General features: G+C 50.9%; 1 protein-coding gene across 2 annotated transcripts in view; it reads left to right on the top strand.

Annotated features, from left to right (window-relative positions):
• LOC140396191 (ankyrin repeat and SOCS box protein 15-like) overlaps positions 1–20,585 on the top strand; it is a 60,945-nt gene that overhangs the window by 26,522 nt on the left and 13,838 nt on the right. For both annotated transcript variants that reach the window (XM_072484462.1, XM_072484463.1), the window contains one exon: positions 18,484–19,027. In XM_072484462.1, coding sequence (XP_072340563.1) covers positions 18,484–19,027 — 544 coding nt within the window. The remainder of the gene's footprint in view (positions 1–18,483; positions 19,028–20,585) is intronic.

The following is a 20,585-nucleotide window of genomic DNA, read 5'->3' as shown; positions in this document are numbered from 1 at the left end:
GGGTAAGGCCAGCAGGAGGCCTTCTTCTTTGAGCTGATTGGTGAGGGGAGAGGGAGGGGGAGGTCATTAGGTACATGCCTTTGGACAGGGGCAGCCGCGCTAGCAGGTTATGCTGGTGAACGGAAGTGAGGTGGTGGGGAGAAGGCCGAGCGGGGAGGAGAAGAGGAAGTGGGGGGGAAGAAGGGGAAGGGGAAAAGCGGGGGGGAGGGGGGGTTCTGCGATGCGGCAGGGGGTGAGAGATGACATGGTCAAGGGAGAAGAAAAGGGCCATCTGGGATGGGCTAGGTACAGAGTGGAATTAAAGGGACAGGAGTTAAATGGGGAAGATGACGGACGGTTGAGGGGATTGGAGGCGCAAGCCTCCGTTAAGGTTGGTAACGTGGAACGTTCGGGGACTGAATGGGCCGTTAAAAGGTCACGGGTGGCCGCACACCTCAGGAATTTGAAAGCGAGGGTTGTGTTTTTGCAGGAGACACACCCCCATGTGAAGGACCAGGTTAGGTTAAGGAAGGGGTGGTTCGGGCAAGTTTTTCACTCGGGGTTTGATTTGAAATCAAGGGCTGTGGCCATTTTAATGAGTTGAAAAGTAGGATTTGTGAGTGTGAAGGAGGTGAGGGATCCAGGTGGGAGATATGTGATTGTGAGTGGGGTATTGGAAGGGGCACCGGTAGTGTTGGTAAATGTGTATGCCCCAAATTGGCATGATGTGGGTTTTATGAGGGAGTTGCTGGCAGCAATCCCGGATTTGGCCACGTATCAGTTGATCATGGGAGGAGATTTTAACTGTGTGCTGGAGCCGAGGGTGGATAGATCGAGCCCCATGTCGATGGGTAGGGTACGAATGGCAAGGGAGCTGGGGGGGTTTATGGAGAGGATGGGTATGGTGGATCCATGGCGTTTTCAGAACCCAGAGGGAAGGGAGCATTCCTTCTTTTCACATGTCTATAAGGTGTATTCGAGGATTGATTACTTTGTAGTGAGTCGGGAGATTTTGGTTGGGGTGGAGGGGGCAGAGTATGCGGGGATAGTTATCTCGGACCATGCACCCCACTGGCTGGATATTCGGTTCAGTACGGGACGAGAGCAGAGGCCAGGGTGGAGGTTTGACTTGGGGCTGTTGGCGGATGGAGGTTTTTGTGATAAGGTGCGGTTGGCGATTAGGGATTATGTGGAGTTCAATCAGAATGGGAATATTCGAGGGTGCCCACCGTGGAGGGATTGGCGAGGAGGAAAAAGTTGCAGGGGCAATTTGACAGGCTGACAACGGGGAGGGCGATGGGGCAACGGCGTAGGGCAAGAGGGGTGCAATACGAGTATGGGGAGAAGGCGAGCCGCATGCTGGCGCACCAGATGCGGAGGTCGGCTGCGTCCAGGGAAATATTGAAGATTCGGACTGGGACTGAGGATGTGGTGTCAGAGCCAGGGGAGATAAATGAGGCATTTAGAGAGTATTACCAGGGACTTTATGAGGCTGACCCAGGAGGAGAGGAGGGGGATATGGGGTGGTTTCTGGACGAGCTGGAATTTCTCCAGGTGAAGGAAACAAAGAGGCAGGCGTTGGAGGAGCCCCTGGGGCTGAGGGAGGTGCTGGATAGTATCAGGGGTATGAATTCGGGGAAGGCCCCTGGGCCGGATGGGTACCCGGTAGAATTTTATAAGGAATTTGCGGCGGACCTGGCACCATATTTGTTGGGGGCATTTAATGAAGCACTGGAGAAGGGGGAGTTGCCGGAGACGATGAAGCAGGCAGTACTCACACTAATCCCCCAAAAAGGGACGGATCCGGTGGAATGTGGGTCGTATAGACTCATATCACTATAGAACACAGATGTGAAAGTATTGGCTAAGTTGTTGGCGGGCAGGATGGAGGATTGTGTCCCGGGGGTGGCTGGAGAAGATCAAACAGGCTTCCTGAAGGGCAGGCAGCTCGCGAGTAATATAAGACGGCTGTTGAATGTGGTGATGAATCCGTCGAGAGCTCTGGTGGTGGTGTCCATGGACGCGGAGAAAGCATTTGATCGGGTGGAGTGGCGGTACTTGTTCGAAGTTTTGGGAAGGTTTGGGTTTGGGCTGAGATTTGTGGCATGGATGCGGTTGCTGTATGTGGCTCCAAGAGTGAGGGTGAGGACGAATGATATGATCTCACAAAGCTTTGACTTACACGGCGGTACGAGGCAGGAGTGCCCGCTGTCGCCGCTGCTGTTTGCGCTGGCCATAGAGCCATTGGCGATGGCTCTCAGGGTGTCGGCAGAGTGGCAGGGGATAATGAGGGGACAGAGGGAGCATCGAGTGTCGCTCTATGTCGATGATCTCTTGCTGTATGTTTTGGATCCGTTGGAGAGTATGGGAAGGATTATGGGCCTGTTGGGGAGATTTGGAGGGTTCTCGGGATACAAGCTGAATGTAGGGAAAAGCGAGGTATTCCCGGTGAATGAGCTGGCACAGGGGGCTAATTTAGGGGGGATGCCATTTACGGTAGCGAGGAATAAGTTTAGGAACTTGGGGATTCAAGTAGCGAGGGAATGGACGGGTCTCCATGAGTGGAACTTAATGAAGCTGGTGGAGGAGGCCAGGGAGGATCTTCAGAGGTGGGATACACTGCACTTAACGTTGGCGGGGAGGGTCCAAGTGGTGAAAATGAATATTCTGCTGAGGTTCCTCTTTATCTTTCAGACTCTCCCGATCTTTATACCAAAGGCCTTTTTTCGGAAAGTGGACACAATCATCTCTGACTTTGTATGGGCGGGGAAGGTGCCGAGGGTGGGGTGGACCCTGCTCCAGAGGCAGCAGGGGGGGTTGACATTGCCAAACTTGCTTCATTATTATTGGCTGGCGAATGTGGACAAAGTGCGGCGGTGGTGGGAAGGAGAAGGAGTAGAGTGGGTGAGGATGGAGGAAGAATCTTGTAAGGGGTCTAGTTTGAGAGCTGTGGTGACAGCAGGTCCGAATAGGTATTCAGAGAGCCCAGTGGTGCAGTCCACAGGAATCAGCTGAGGAGGCATTTTAGAGTGGAAGGGATGTCGGTGCTAACGCCGCTATGCGAGAATCATGGGTTTGAGCCGGGGGGGGGGGTGGATAGTGTATTCAGGAGGTGGAGGGAAGTGGGGCTGGTCAAGGTGAAGGATTTGTATTTGGAGGAAGGGTTCGCCAGTCTGGAGGAGCTAAGGGAGAGGGTAGAGCTGCCGAGGGGTAGTGAGTTCAGGTATCTACAGGTTAGGGACTTTGCACGAAAGGTCTGGAAGGGGTTCCCTAGATTGCCGGGATACACCCTGTGGGAGCGACTGCTGCTTCCGGATGTGGAAGGGGAGAGAAGAATTGGGGATAGATACAAGTGGCTGGGGGAGCAGGGAGGCGAGCGGGTGGTGAAGATCAAGGAGAAATGGGAAGTGGAGTTGGGAATGGAGATCAATTGGGGAGTATAGAGTGAGGCATTGCGAAGGGTAAACGGGACCTCCTCTTGTGCAAGGATGAGCCTGATACAGTTTACGGTGGTGCACAGGGTGCATATGACTCGGGTGAGAATGAGTGGGTTCTTTCAGGGGGTAGCAGATGAGTGTGAGAGGTGTGGGCGGGGGCCAGCGAATCATGCGCACATGTTTTGGGGTTGTGAAAAATTGGGAAGATTCTGGGCGGGAGTGTTCGCGGTCTTAGCCAGGATAGTGGAGGAGGGAGTGGACCCAGACCCTTTGGTGGCGATATTTGGCGTTTCAGAGAAGCCGGAGCTCATGGAGAGGAGGAAGGCCGATGTCTTGGCTTTCGCCTCTCTGATTGCACGGCGGCAAATTTTGCTGGAGTGGTGGTCGGCATCGCCACCGGGGGTAGCAGCTTGGTTGGGTGACCTGTATGACTTCCTGTGGTTAGAGAAGATAAAGTATGAGTTAAGGGGCTCAGCAGGGGAGTTTGAGGAAAGGTGGGGTGTTATAACCTGCCTACTTACCATTGGCTGGGGACTAATGACTATCCCACAATCCTGTGGGAGTATGAGCTTCCCCAATGAGGGGGGCGGATAAACCACTAGTAAACTCCTAGTATAAATAAAGCTGGCCAGTTCAAGAACCAGCAGGAAGGAGTATGTAGCAAGGGAAGTTACTGCTACTGTTATGTATATATGTTATAGTAAATAAATGTTATTACTTTGTATCCTTAAAACTCGTGCTGGATTCTTCGTGGCCCTTACAAAACTGGCAACGAAGGTTAAAGTGAATAGCCGTCTACACTGCTGAAGCCACCTCCCTGGATTTTTGTTGGATACAGGTTGGAAGTTGTTTTCTATTATACCATGCCTCTGTACGGACGTTTGGATGTTTTTGATGCTGCGCTGGAAAGCTGGAACCAGTACACACAACGGATGCGTTACTATTTCCGGGCAAACAATAGCACCGAAAACGAGCGCCAGGTGGTCATATTGCTCACCGCCTGCGGCCCGCATATGTTTGGGGTGATTAGGAGCCTTACGTACCCAGCTGCGCCGGACACCAAAACGTTTGATGAACTTGTGAATATAGTGGGGCAACATTTTAACCCAACCCCGTCCACGATAGTCCAGCGTTACCGGTTTAATACCGCTGAGAGGACCCCTGGAGAATCCCTTGCCGATTTTCTATCCAGGCTACGCAGGATTGCGGAGTACTGTGACTATGGTGAGACCTTGTCAGAAATGTTATGCGACCGTTTGGTTTGCAGTATTAACAATGCGGCCACCCAGAGAAAGTTGTTAGCTGAGCCAACATTGACTTTTCAACAGGCCATTCAAATAGTATTGTCCCGAGAGAGCGCAGAGCGAGGAGTACAGGAGCTACAGGGAATGGAAGTGCATGCCTTGGGGCGCAACCCCTTCCGTCCGAAAACGTCCCCCCGCACTCCTGCGGTACCTTGCGCGAGGCAACGTCCGGACCGACGCCAGTGGCCGTCGGACATTCCTCCCCGAACGGAGCCTTCTCCAGAGCCAATGGATGAGGAGCCATGTCCGTGGCAGACTTGTAGGCGCCGACCCCGTCGCGGACGGCGGTCCTGGGGGCGCCAGAGGCGCCGTCGTTCCAACCGAAACTGGGACCAGCCCAGGGGACGTAACTGGGACCAGCCCAGAGGCCGTACCTTCCATGTGGATGAACCTGCGGCGACTACTCCTGAGGACGTGGAGACGGAGGACGACTGCCTGCAGCTACATTGTGTGGCAGCTCCCCGTGTGGCCCCCATTAAGGTGACAGTACGGGTCAATGGCCACCCGCTTGAGATGGAGTTGGATACTGGCGCAGCGGTCTCCGTTATCGCCCAGAGGACATTCAACCGCATCAAGCAGGGTATACAGACCCTTACATTAACCGACTCACAGGCCAGGTTGGCCACCTACACGAGGGAACCATTGGACATTGCAGGAACTACAATGACCCCTGTTGTCTATGGACGCCAGGAGGGGCGTTTCCCACTTATCGTGATGCGCGGCCATGGGCCCAGCCTGTTGGGTCAGGACTGGTTGCGCCATTTGCGGTTGCAATGGCAGCATATCCTCCAAACAGTTTCTGAAGGGTTGACGGAGGTGCTAGGACGATACCCAGATATATTCCAGCCTGGTTTGGGGAAAATAAAAGGGGCCGTAGCCCGTATCCAAGTTGAACCAGGAGCCACGCCGCGCTATTTCCGGGCGCGCCCAGTGCCTTGCGCCTTGCTCGAGAAGGTAGAAGGGGAGCTCACTCGTTTGGAGAGTTTGGGTATTATCAGGCCCGTCCGTTTTGCTGACTGGGCAGCACCAATTGTACCTGTAATGAAGCCAGGTGCCACAGTTCGCTTGTGTGGCGACTATAAACTTACAGTGAATACGGTTTCCCGACTCGACCGATATCGAATGCCTCGCATAGAGGATCTCTACGCGAAACTTGCAGGTGGACTCTCGTTCACAAAATTAGATATGAGTCACGCCTACCTGCAGTTGGAGCTGGACCCTGCCTCCCGACCATATGTAACGATTAATAGATTAATACTCACCGGGGCCTGTATGAATATACACGGTTGCCCTTTGGAGTAACCTCTGCCTGCGCAATTTTTCAACGTGTTATGAAGGGCATTTTGTGAGATTTACCACGTGTGGCTGTCTACCTAGATGACGTTTTGATTACAGGGACGTCGGAGCAGGAACATTTGGAAAATCTGGAGGCTGTCCTTAGACGCCTTTCGGAGGCTGGAGTCCGTTTACGTCGCACAAAGTGCATATTTCAGGCAAAGGAAGTCGTCTACCTAGGTTATCGGGTGGACCGCGAGGGTTTGCACCCCGTCGCAGAGAAGGTGCGTGCAATTCAACATGCCCCCGCCCCGACTGACACTTCGCATCTTCGTTCTTTTCTCGGTCTCGTAAACTATTACGGGAAGTTCCTCCCCAATCTGGCAACTACGCTGGCCCCTTTGCACCTTCTGCTAAAGAAAAATCACACCTGGGTTTGGGGTCAGCCGCAAGAAACCTCTTTCCGGCGGGTAAAGCAACAATTGTCGCCGTCTGGGTTACTAACCCACTATGATCCTGGAAAGCCTTTGCTCGTCACATGTGATGCATCCCCGTATGGTATTGGGGCCGTCCTGTCCCACAAGATGGAGAACGGGGCCGAACGGCCGATAGCTTTCGCCTCCCGCACATTGACTGCAGTGGAGAAAGAGTACGCGCAGATCGAGAAGTAGGGCCTGGCAGTGGTTTTTGCGGTGAAACACTTCCACCAGTACGTGTACGGCCGCCATTTCACTATTGTGACTGATCATAAGCCCCTGCTGGGACTTTTCAGAGAGGATAAGCCAATACTGCCCATTGCTTCTGCACGGATCCAGCGCTGGGCTTTGTTGCTTGCTGCATACGAGTATTCTCTGGAGCACAAACCTGGTACGCAGATAGCAAATGCCGATGCACTGAGCCGATTGCCTTTATCGACCGGCCCCATGTCGACCCCCACGACCGGTGAGGTGGTTGCAACCCTAAATTTTATGGACACCTTGCCTGTCACGGCATCACAGATCCGTGAGTGGACCCAGGCGGAGCCAGTCCTGTCAAAGGTTCGGCACATAGTCCTGTATGGTGGGCAGCATAGACAGCTCCCAGGCGAGTTGCGGGCATTTTCCTCCAAGCTGTTAGAATTCAGCGTGGAAGACGGCATCCTCTTGTGGGGGACGCGTGTGATTGTCCCGGAAAAAGGCCAGGAGCTGATACTATCAGACTTGCACAATGGGCATCCAGGCGTGACCAAAATGAAAATGTTGGCCCGGAGTTATGTCTGGTGGCCAGGCCTCGACACCGACATTGAGAAGGTGGCCCAAAACTGCTCCATTTGCCAGGAGCATCAGAAGCTTCCGCCGGCCGCGCCCCTACATCACTGGGAATGGCCAGGGCGGCCTTGGGCACGCTTGCATGCAGATTTCGCAGGCCCTTTTCAAGAATCCATGTTCCTTCTACTAATTGACGCCCAGTCTAAATGGCTAGAGGTGCATAAGATTCAGGGGACAACGTCCTGCGCAACAATTGAAAAGATGCGTTTATCGATTAGTACGCATGGCCTCCCCGAGGTGATGGTCACGGATAACGGCACTCCATTCACGAGTGAGGAGTTTGCGAGGTTCACGAAGATGAACGGCATCCGCCATATCCGCACTGCCCCTTACCACCCGGCTTCAAATGGGTTGGCAGAGCGCGCAGTGCAGACATTCAAAAGAGGCCTAAAGAAGCAGTCTTCCGGATCAATGGACACGAGACTGGCTCGCTTTTTATTTACATACAGGACCACCCCCCATGCAGTGACTGAGGTAGCTCCCGCAGAACTCCTAATAGGCCGGAGACTTCGCACCCGCCTTAGTATGGTTTTCCCGGACATTGGTGCAAAAGGACGCCGCACACAAGAACGGCAGGGACAGGGATTTTCTCGGCATCGGCCGATTCGGCAGTTTGCGCCCGGTGACCCAGTGTTCGTGCGGAATTTTGCTGGTGGTGCCCAATGGGTTCCTGGTGTAATCTTTCGCCAAACGGGCCATATATCTTACCAAGTGCAAGCCCAGGGTCGTCTCCAGCGAAAACATGTAGACCACGTTCGGTCCAGAAGACCATCCCCTCAAAAGATTCCCTGCCCCCGGAGCTCATTTCAACAGCCACAGAGACCAGAGACAAGGGAAGGTAGTCCTCACAATCTTCCACTGGTGCCTCACTCGAAGCCTGCGCAGGTCGTTACGGGACCGAATGGAAATAGAGACGCTGACATGACGGAGGCAGCAGACTCTGACTCCGAGATGGAGACACAGGATGCATCAGAGGGGGAATCCTCGGGTCCACGGGCCGTGGATGTACAACCGCACCGTTCATCATGGAAGCGCCGGTCTCCGTCTCGTTACACGCCGCCTGATCCAGCGCCGCGTGCAAATGGTGTCCGGCCTGCGGCAAAACGAGTCTGACGCCCTCCTTCGCCAGGGTCTTCGGTGGATTCCTTGGACTTTGGGGGGGAGGGATGTTATAACCTGCCTACTTACCATTGGCTGGGGACTAATGACTATCCCACAATCCTGTGGGAGTATGAGCTTCCCCAATGAGGGGGGGGGCGGAGAAACCACTAGTAAACTCCTAGTATAAATAAAGCTGGCCAGTTCAGGAACCAGCAGGAAGGAGTATGTAGCAAGGGAAGTTACTGCTACTGTTATGTATATATGTTATAGTAAATAAATGTTATTACTTTGTATCCTTAAAACTCGTGCTGGATTCTTCGTGGCCCTTACAAAATGGGGGATGTATGTGATTGTGTTTGAGGAGCTGTTCGTCGCAGGGGAGTGGGGGGGGGCTGAAAAAGGAGAAAAATCTGTACAAACTGTACAGTTGATTGTTGGGAAGAATATTTCTCGGGGTGTTTATTTGCTGCAACCTATTTTGATACAAGTTTGAATAAAATGCGTTTTTTTTAAAAAAGTAACGCAAACACACACAATTCAATCCCGGCGTCAACAATTAAAATGGAGAATTTATTCTTTTGTTATGAGATTTCCTGTTTGTTCATTTTTGGTTTTGGTTGTGTTTAATGTGTATATATAAATGCCTGAATAAAAATGTTTTTAAAAAAAAGATTGGTCTGAATCAGATTGCCAAAATTATCTCCCAGCGATTCAGTTTATCTCCTGAGACTCCGTTGCCCTGGATTCCCATGTCTGCACTCCGGCACTAACTCACAAGCACAGCTTCAACTCTTTCGCCACATTGAGCAAAACACAACTGCTCCAAAAGATTACCTTTATCCCAACAGTCTGAACCTTCCGCTGCCTTCTCACATCTCCAGGGCTTCTCCCGAGCCCTGATTACTTAAAAGCTGTCAATCACAGCACTTTTACACCTCTCTCCTTTCTCCTCTCTCTGGTGGTTTCCACCGATGGCCTCCTCCTCCCGGTGGTGCATTCCACAGTTTTCTGACTTTACCTGGGACCTCTCCCTGGGTTCCCTTTTTAGGTTCCAACTTTGGGACCTTTCTCTGTCCCCTCTCTCCCTGTCCCCTGTCTGGGACTCCTCTCCGAGGTGGCACCGTGCTCCTGGGTCACATGATCTGTTTTCTTTGCACAACCGAAACTCCAAATATAGCCGGCAAAGGCCAGGGCTCCAGCTCAATATTTAGGATCGCCGATATGGTGCTAAAGAAGGATCTCCAAAAACCCACCAGCTTTGATCAGGACCAGAACATGTGTGTGTGTGTGGTTAGTGTAAGCCCACTTGAAACGCACTCACTCCTATCCTCCACCCCCTCAGAAAACTGACTCATCCTAGCTTCAATGAGGTGTGCTTAAAACACTACCTTTAGCTGGATCAAGCTCTGTCTCGCACAGGACGATGTGGCATTCATCCTCCGCGCTGCCTCACTCCATACCTCCTCCTCTAGTATTGGCCCCAATTTCTCCACCCATTTAGTCTTTACCCCTTCCACCGAACTCAACAGCACGGTAGCACAGTTGCTTCACAGCTCCAGGGTCCCTGGTTCGATTCCCGACTTGGGTCACTGTCTGTGCGGAGTCTGCACGTTGTTCCCGTGTCTGCGTGGGTTTCCTCCGGGTGATCCGGTTTCCTCCCACAGTCCAAAGATGTGCAGGATAGGTGGATTGGCCATGATAAATTGCCCTTAGTGTCCAAACAGGTTAGGTGGGGTTACTGGGTTACACGGATAGGGTAGAGGCATGGGCTTAAGTAGGGTGCTATTTCCAAGAGCTGGTGCAGACCCGATGGGCCGAATGGCATCTTTCTGCACTGTAAATTCTATGTTCTAACTCTTCCCCAACGAACCATTCATACATGCTGGACGTATCGCCTTCCTCCGATCCCGAAGAGGAAAATCGCCTCCAACAGGAATGATAGTGGCACCACCTAAATTGCCCCTCTCTGCCTGGATATACCTAAAGATGTCCGAGCCAGACAACCCAAATTTCTCCTTCAATTCCTCCAGGCTGGCAAACCGCCCTTCCAGGAACAAGTCACTCACTCTCTACAGCCCTTTCTCTTTCCATGTACCAAATGTGACGTCCAGCCTTGCCGGCTGCCCCCAACTTAAAATGCTGGAGGCGTTGTCTCCATATTTTTTTTAAATTTTATTTATTTTTTAAAAAATATTTTTATTCTCCTTTTTCACATTTTCTCCCACATTTACACCCATCAACAATAAACAATAATCAGCAAGATATGTCAATCCCCATAATAACAACAATCCCATCCGCCCACCAACCCCCAAACATCAGCCCGCATGTTTACATAAACAAATGACAAAAAGGAATCAGGGATTACCCGTAGTCACCATTAATCTACACAGCCCCGACCCCCTGCACAAACTCTCCTCCGTTCTGACCCACTGAGAATCAATCCCTCTGACCCAGCTCCGCACTTTCTCCACGTTCGCCGCCCAGTAGTAGTACAACAGGTTCGGGAGACCCAAACCCCCTGCCTGCCTTCCCCTCTGTAGCAGCACCTTTCTCACTCTGGCCACCTTCCCTCCCCATATGAATGAGGTAATCCTTCCCTCAATCTCCCTGAAAAAAGACTTTGGCAGGAAAATCGGTAGGCATTGAAAAATAAACAGGAATCGCGGCAACACATTCATTTTAACCGCCTCTACCCGACCCGCCAGTGACAGAGGAAGGCCATCCCACCTTGCCTGATCGGCTTTCACTCTCCCCACCAAACTAGTGATGTTGTACCTGCGAAGCCTCCCCCACTCCCGGGCAAACTGCACCCCCAGATACCTAAAATGAGTCCCTGCTCTACGGAATGGCAGCCCTCCCACCCCTGCCCCCACCCCCGGCCGAGACACCACAAAGTACTCACTCTTGTCCAGGTTCAACTTGTACCCCGAGAAAGACCCAAATACCGCAGTAGCTCCAATATTCCTCCTATCGACGCACTCGGCTCCGACACATACAGCAGCAAGTCTTCGGCATATAAGGACACCCTATGCTCTATCGCCCCCCCCCCCCCCCCCCCCCCCGCACTATTCCTTTCCATGCTCCCGAACTTCTCAATGCGATGGCCAATGGCTCAATCGCAAGTGCAAACAGCAGGGGGGACATAGGACATCCCTGTCTCGTCCCACGGTGGAGAGAAAAGTATCTCGAACTGATATTATTTGTGCAGACACTCACCTTCGGTTCCTTATATAATAGCTTTACCTAGTTCACAAACCTTGGTCCAATCCCAAACCACTCCAGCACTGCCATCAGGTACCCCCATTCTACCCGATCAAACGCCTTCTCGGCATCCAATGCCACAACTACCTCTGTTTCCTTTCTTTCCGACGGTGCCATAACAACGTTCACAACCCTCCTAATGTTCGAAAACAGCTGCCTCCCTTTCACGAACCCCGTCTGATCCTCCCCTATTACCTTCGGAAGGCACTCCTCCAGCCTACCCGCCAGTACCTTCGCCAACACTTTTACGTCCACATTCAGAAGTGATATGGGCCGATACAACCCACACTCCGTCGGATCCTTATCTTTTTTTAGTAACAGGGAAATCGTGCCTGCCCCAAGGTTTGCGGCAACACCCCCTTCCCTATCGCCTCCTCAAACATCCCCACCATCAGGGGTGCCAACCTATCCTTAAATTTGTTATAATATTCTAACGGAAACCCATCTGGCCCTGCCACCTTCCCCGACTGCATCCTCCCAATCGCATCCTTTATCTCCTGCTCCACTATTGCTCCTTCTATGTAGCCCTGTCCCCCTCCCCTAACCTCAGGTACTGCAACCCATCTAGAAATTCCTGCATCTCACGGTCTCCCCCAGGTGGCTCTGACTTGTACAACCTCTCATAAAACTCCTCAAAAACCTTGTTAATCAGCACTGGGGCCACCACCAACTTCCCTGCCCTATCCTTCACCTGAAGAATTTCCCTTGCCACTGCCTCCCTCCGGAGCTGACCTGCTAACTTATCTCCATGTTCATAAACTGCACCCCTTGCTCGTCTCAGTTGGCGCACCGCCTTCCTGGTGGACAGTCGGTCGAAGCTCGCCTGTAGTTCCTTCCTCTTTTCCAGCTTCGCCGGGTCCCCATCCTCTGCATACCTCCTATCTACCTCCAACATCTCATCTATTACCCTCTGCCGCTCCAACCTCTCCTCTTTATCCACCCTGGCCTTAAACAAAATTACCTCACCTCTCACCACCGCCTTCAGAGCCTCCCAGACGACTGCCTTCGACACCTCACCCATACAATTGAAACCTACATATTCCTTAATTACCTTTTCAATTTTCTCACAGAACACTCGGTTCCCCAAAAGCCCCACATCCAGTTTCCACCCCGGTCTCTGCGCTGCCCCCTTCTCCAGCACCATATCCACCCAACGTGATCTGACACTGCAATTGCAGAGTATTCCGACCCCTTGACTCCAGCCAGCAAAGCCTTCCCCACCACAAAAAAGTCGATCCGCAAGTATACCTTATCTACCGCTGAGAAAAATGAATACTCCCGTTCCCTTGGGTGCAGGAACCTCCAAGGGTCCACCCCTCCCATTTCCACCATTAGCCCAGCCAGCGCCTTCGCCCCCCCGTTGGGACCAGCGAGCACGGCTGTGATCTGTCCAACCTCTTCTCCTGCACCAAGTTCCAGTCCCCCAAACAATCAGCTCATGCATGTCCAAGTCGGGAATAGCCCCAAACACCTTCCTCGCGAATCCCACATCGTCCTAATTGGGACCGTATACACTTAACAGCGCCACTAATCTCCCCTCCAGTGCCCCTGTCACAATCACGTATCTACCCCCCTGATCTGCCACCACCTTCTCCATCTGAAAGCGTACCCTTTTGCTGACCAGCACCGCTACCCCTCGAGCCCTTCCATCAAATCCGGAGTGAAACACTTGGCTAACCCAGCCTTTTTTAAGTCTCACCTGGTCCTTCACCCTCAAGTGAGTCTCCTGCAGCTTTGCTACATCGGCTTTCAAACTTTTAAGATGTGCAAGCACCCTTGACCTCTTGACCGGACTTCCTAGCCCTCTCACGTTCCACGTGATTATCCTTACTGGGGGTCTCTCACCCCCCCACCTTTCTTATCCACCATCACCATACCACTGGGCCCTGCCCCATAAGCCTGACCCGCCCCTGTCCATTGTTAACATCGAACCCCTTCCCCCCTCCCAAGAACCCCCCCTACAAAAACATCCCCCAACATCCATCCCTCCACCCTCTCTTGCTCGCCTCGTAGGCCCATTGAAGCCTGCTACCCAGGCTCCAACGTCCGCAGTCCTCCTCTCACCTCATCCCCGTTCACTAACTGACTTTAGATAGCTAGCGTGGGTGGCTCCCCCCGCCAAGACCTCTCGCCCCCTTCCGCCCAGTCCCAGAGAAAGAAACACCAAAACAAACCCAACAATCCAACACCTACCATTCACTAACATAACATTTAACCGTCGTAACACAGAACGCCATTAACTTGAACTCTGTAACAATGCAAAGAGAAGTAAATTTCAATACAAATCAGTAAAAAGAAAGTTGTAACATTTGTACATTTTCCAGCCGCTCAAACACAGTCCACAGTCTCTTCCAGTTCCTCTCTTCACATCTGTCCCAAGCCTTCTGCCCTCACGAACACCTCAGCCACCTCCGCTGTCTCAAAATAAAAGTCTTTGGCGTTATATGTTACTCTCAACTTCGCCGGGTACACCACACCAAATCGCACCCCCTTCTTGTACAAAGCCGCCTTCACTCGCCCAAACGCCACTCGTCTTTTTGCCAACTCCACCTTCACGTCCTGGTAGATCTGAACCGCAGTACCATCCCACAGGCACCTCACGCTCCTGCTTCGCCCAGCTTAATACCTTCTCCTTCATGCAAAACTTATAGAAACAGATAATTACTGCCCTTGGCGGCTCGTTCACTTTGGGCTTCGGCCTTAATGACCGATGAGCTCGGTCTAGCTCGTACAGAGTGGGGCTCTCACCCTCCCCCATCAGCTCCGCCAACTTCTTAGCGAAGTATTGCATTGGCCTTGGGCCCTCTGTCCCTTCGGGCAAGCCCACAATTCTCAAATTGTGCCGCCTTGAGCGGTTTTCCAAGTCTTCCAGCTTTGCTCGGAGTCCTCTGTTAACCTCCACCACCCTCCGCAGCTCATCACCCATCGAGGTGACCTGGTCGCTGTGTCGTGTCACACCCTCCTCCACCTCCTTCATCTTCTCGCCCTGCTCTCTCACCTCGGCCGATGCCTTTGCCACCTCCACCCTCATCGGGCCGATTGCCTCCTCCATCAATGACCTCAACACGACCGCAATCTCTTTCCTCAAGGCCTCCATGTGCCTCACCAAATGTTTTTCCAGCTCCACTGCCATCACCTCGGTCATCTTCTCCACCGTAAGTAGTGCGGCCCCGCCTTGCAGTTCGGCTTCCGCCATCCTGTCAACACTTTTGCTCGTCTTCTCCTTCGGCGGCGAACCCGCGTTTCCTCCTTTCTTCGACGCTGCTCTTCGAATCCTTTAGCGGCTTATTTATCTTCTTTCTTTTCTCCTCTCTCCCCCTTCACCCTCCTGCCCTTCATCAATCTGACATCCTTCTTTTTTGAAAAGAAAATGGGGGGAGAGAGAATAAAAACAAAAATAACTTTCACCAAACTTCCTTAAATCTTCTTTCTTTCTCCTCTGCATTCACCTGGGACCAGGCTTCAGCCTTCTGTCTTCTTCCTAGGTGGGAGCCATCCGACGTGGAGGACCCTCCCTATATGGTGTCCTGGCCTCGGGCCTGCCGCCTCGGCCTCCTCGTAGCTACTCTGACCTGCTGCGCCGGGCCCGGCGCCTCAGCGCCCCGCCGCCCGCGCGGGCTTCTTCGCCGGTTTTTAAACCGGCCCCGCTGGCTGCTCGTGGCGGCCCCAAAGGCCGCCGATAGTCGGGGGGGTGCGTGAAGACTCGGGGCTTTCCCCGAAATCGCCGCGAATCGCGGCCACCAGCGGGAGCTCTTGTTGCTGCGGCCGCCCTGCTCGCCCACGCCACCGGAAGTCTCCTCCATATTTTTAACATGAATCCCACCACTTGGTTCACCATGTACCTTGCCAGCGCCAATGGAAGCGGCACCATTAACAATGCCCCCAAGCTTGTCCCTCAACGTGACCCAGACTCCATCTGAACCTAAAGAACCCCCAGATCCCCGCACCACCCCAACACCTTCTCCGCACTGGCCCCCAGTAATAGATAGCAAGTTTGGTAGCGGAAAACCCCTGCCTCTCTGTCCCTCTGAAGGACCTTCCTCCGGATCCTCAAGGCCTTATCCGCCCAAATAAAGCCAGAGATAAACCGCTAAACCCTTCGGAAGAAAGACTTGGACAGAAACACTGGTAGATACTGAAATAAAAACAAAATCTCAGCAAGATGTTCATCTTAACCAATTGAATCCGGCCCACCAAAGATAATGGGAGACTATCCCACCTCCGTAGGTATGCCTTAATTCTACTCACCAAGCTCGTTTAGTTCAACCTCCGGAGCGCGCCCAATCCCCATCTACCTGGATGCCTAAGTATCAAAAACTAGTCCCCGCTAACCAGAAAGTAACCCCCCCCCCCACCCCCTCCCCAATCTGGCTTCCCTCCCCGATGCACCGACCTCAAAATATCTGCCCTTCCCAATGTTCAACTTGTAACCGGCAAAGGCACTGGAGCTCTGCAAGATACCCAGAATATTCCCCATCAACGACCCTGGGTCCCTCACATACAGCAGCAAATCATCTGCACATAGTGATACACTATGTTTCGGTGGCATGGTGACACAGTGGCTAGCACTGCTGCCTACGGCACTGAGGATCCGGGTTCGATCTTGGCCCCAGGTTACTGTCTGTGTGGAGTTTGCATATGCTCCCCATGTCTGCATGGGTTTCACCCCCACAACCCAAAGATGTGCATGTGGATTGGCCATGCTAAATTGCCCCTTAGTTGGAAAAAGATAATTAGATACTCTAAATTTATTTTTAAAAATGATACCCTAAGTTCCACCACACCCCTAACAATTCCATTCCACACATCCGATGTCCCAAAAGTAATGGCCAATGACTCAATCACTAACGCAAACGACAAGGGAGACATCAGGCACCCCTGCCTCGTACCCCGATACAACCAGAAAGACCCTGAGCTCACGAACAAACGGGACGGCATACAGCAACTGTACCCGCGACACAAACCCAGGACCAAATCCAAACGACTCCAATACTATGAAGAGGTACCCACACTCAACCCGGTAAAACACCATCTCCACATCCAATGATACAATTATTTCCGATTGTGGCCCAGTTTCAGGGGTGAACACCACATTCAACAACCGCCTCACATTGGACGTCAACTTCCGTCCCTTTACAAATCCCGTCTAGTCTTCCCCCACTACCTCCAGAAAGCAAGGCTTAATGCTAACACCTTGGCCAATAACTTGGCATCTACATTTAACAGGGAGACCGGGCGATACGACCCACACTCTGTGGGGTCCTTATCCTCTTTCAGGAGCAGAGAGATAGACGTCCTGCCCCAGTGTCTCTGGGAGGGTGCCCGGTGCGAAAGAGTCCCTAAACATACCCAGCAATAACGAACCCAACTGATCTGAAAACCTCTGATAAAATTCCACCAGGACCCCATCCAGCCTCGATGCTTTCTTTATCAGAATCTCCTCCAGGCCCAGTGGCACCTGCAGTTCCTCCCGCAATTCTTCCCCCACCTTAGGAAATTCCAAACCCCCCCCAGAATCTGCCATTCCCCATTCGTTCTCTGGCAGCTCCGATCTATACAACCTCTCGTAAAAGGCCCAAAACACTCCATTGACCTTTTCCGGGGCTGAGGCCAACCTGCCCTCCAAATCGCTAACATGGCTGCATCCTGTTCCCTTAGCTGGTGAGCCAAGAGTATTGCCTTCTCCCCATACTCATAGACTGCCCCTTTCGCCGCCCTCAATTGGCGCGCCGCCCTGCCCGTGGACAGCAGGTCAATCTGCATTTGCAGTTTTTTCCTTGCATGCCAAAAGCTCCGGGGTCAGGCCCCTCGCAGATCTACGATCCGCCCCAAGAATCTCATTCACCAGTTTCTGTCGCTCCTCCCTCAGCTCCCATCCACGTGTGCTTGATACGCTATGATCTCTGCTCTGATCACCGCCTTCAACGCCTCTCACAAAGTCGAGGGCGAGCTAAGTTAGCGATTATAATCATATTGTACTAAACTATCGTTTGTAAAAATATATATCTATTGTCCCTTGTGACAGATGCTTTATTTGTTTTGGGATTAATTTCTGTTCTAACAGTGACTATTAAAGGGACATTGACTGTTTGTGAGATGCATATTATTGGTGAGCAATATTCCTTACACAAAACATTTGATGCAACATTACAGGCCAGACAAATAGTTAAAAATGCTAATAAAGCACTGAGATTTATGGGATATAGAATCTAAAAGAAGTAAAGTTGTATAGGACCTTGGTCAGGCCACGCTTAGGGTAGTGTGCACAGCTCTGGACCGCATACTATAAAGAAAAGGGCATAGAAATACTACTATGCAAAAGAGATTTACATGAATGAGAGATTACAGAAAGGTTGATGGCGATCTTTATAAATTCTGAATGGGTTGGTCAGGGTAGATGTGGAGAAAATCTAAACTAAGGGTCATAAATGCAAGATATTATTAATAAAACCATTAGGGAAATAAAGAAAAATGTCTTAACTCAGAGAGTGGGTAAAATGTGGAACTCACTACCACAGGAAGTGTTTGAGATAGATAGTTTAGAGGTGAATAGTTTCAAAAGGAAACTATACGAGCCTAAGCGAGAAAGGTCGCTGGAGCAGGAGGAGACATGTGTCGAGTATGAACACCAGCACAGACCTGGGCTGAATGGCCTTTTCCTGTGCTGTATATTCTATGTAATCTGTATTTCATTGAGACATAATTTGCAGTCAGTTGTCGGGAAATTGCATTGATATTGGAAAGGTTAATTCCTTAATTCTTTCTGCAAAGATCTAACTTTAAATTCAATTGTACACTTGTACTTATTTTTATCTGCAGGGCTCTGAAACTTCTCGTTCTCAGAACCCGGAAGTCTGCAATAGAGAAAAGTGGGATAAATCCAATCCATTCAGCTGCCGAGGGTGGCAGTTCCCAATGCCTTGAATTACTGATTGAAAGTGAATTTGATGTCAACGCACTTTTAGATGAAGAAATCGCTGAAAGCTACGATGACAAGCGGAGAAGCGCCCTTTTTATTGCTGTGTCTAATAACGATATTGAATGCACTGAACTCCTGCTGAAAGGAGGCGCGTTACCAAACAGAGATCCATTGTCCTGCCTCCTTGTGGCAGTAAGATCTGGGAATCATGAACTAGTGCGATTGCTCCTACACCATGGTGCCAATGTGAACAGCTACTTCTTATTGATAAACGACACTCACTTTCCCACTGCTATCCAGTATGCTCTGAATGACGAAATGATGCTGAGACTCTTACTGAATAACGGCTATAATGTCCAGATTTGTTTTGACTGCGTACATTCTGACAGCGTTGGAAGCTTTCTTCCCTGGCCTAGGGTAGAACCAAGGTCCTACATCACCTCAGTAAGTGACCCGCTCCTGGTTCATAATGCATGGAGAAACGAATTGTAGAAAATCAGTTCAGAAAGAATTGGTTTTGCAATGCATTTACGTACAGTGCCACCAGTCACTGGGTTTCAAAGTCATTTGGAGTGTTTGAAAAGTTTCGAAGAGACATGATAAGGTGAAAGAAAGAAAATAAAAATTTACCTGGATTTAAAATCCATCTTTCATGACCTAAGATGACCCAAAGTGACAGAGGCAGCCCCCCATGGACAGCCCCCAGGGGCTCACGTTTAATTCTGGCCTTGGGTGACTGTGTGGAGTTTGCACTTTCTCCCCATGTCTGTGCTCCGGTTTCCTCCCACAGTCCAAAGATATGCGGGTTAGCTGGGGTTGTGGGGTTATGGGGATAGGGTAGGGGAATGGGGCTAGGTAGGGTGCTCTTTCAGATGGTCAGTGCAGACTTGATGGGCCGAACGGCCCCTTCCTGCACTGTAGGAATTCTATGGTTCTTTTGGTTAAAATGCTATTACAGCAAATGAAGTGCGTTGGAACATAATCATGTTATAAGGGAAAATACAGCAGCCAATTCGCACAACCTGGAATTAGATAAATATTGGTGAACTATTTTAGCGGTGTTTGATGAGGGTTAATAGTTGGCAAGTCACCAGGAGCATTTCGTGCTCTTCTTATAATAGTGCTGTTCATTCTTTACATCTGCCTGAGAGGAAAGAAGGTATCTTATCCAAAAGGCAATACCTCTAACAGTGCAGCAAAGCTTCAGCACTGTGCTGGAGTGTCAGTCTGGAATATGTGTTCAAGTCCCTGGAGGTAGAGCTTGAACGCACACCATCTGATTCAGGTGAGACTGTGTGCACTGAGCCATGACTGGCAACTGATGAATTTTCTTGATTGGGTAATAATGCAGTGCAGATTAACTAATGTTGCTAATGTCCCCTGGATGACTTGGAATGAGCTAGTTCAGGATTATGATGCTGGCTTTGGGTGGTGGCAGGTAGCCTTCCTGGTGAAGCAATATTTGGATGTTACCAATACATGGGTGAGAATGGATGTTGTCAGTATGCAATTAACGTCTCACATTCCCCCCATTATATTCATCTACTTCTGTCATGTAATGGGACAGGAATAATGAGTAATCCTATAGTAAAGGATCGTCTGGGAAGAGCGATCATAATATGCAGAAACTTCATATTAAGCTTGAGAGTGCTGTGGATAAGTTTGAAATGAGGGTCTTAAATTTAAACTAAGCCAATTACGGAGTGCAAGTTTGCTGAAGGAAATCAGGAAACTGGATTAAAAGATAGGACAGTGGATTAGCCAACGGCAGAGGTTTAAATAAATAATTCATAATTCTCAATGAGTATCCATTCTCTTGAGGAATGGAAAAGTGGTACAGCCATGGCTAAGTGGAGAAGTTAGCATTTTATTGAAATCTGTTGTTTAGAATTTTCCAGTAAGAAGTCTTACAACAGCAGGTTAAAGTCTAACATGTTTGTTTCAAACACTAGCTTTCGAGGAGCACTGCTCCGAAAGCTAGTGTTTGAAACAAACATGTTGG

The sequence above is a fragment of the Scyliorhinus torazame genome, chromosome 19 (genome assembly GCF_047496885.1).
Source record: "Scyliorhinus torazame isolate Kashiwa2021f chromosome 19, sScyTor2.1, whole genome shotgun sequence".
Taxonomy (NCBI): domain Eukaryota; kingdom Metazoa; phylum Chordata; class Chondrichthyes; order Carcharhiniformes; family Scyliorhinidae; genus Scyliorhinus; species Scyliorhinus torazame.
Note: the sequence above shows the minus strand (reverse complement) of the source record. Positions and strands in the feature narration are given on the sequence as shown.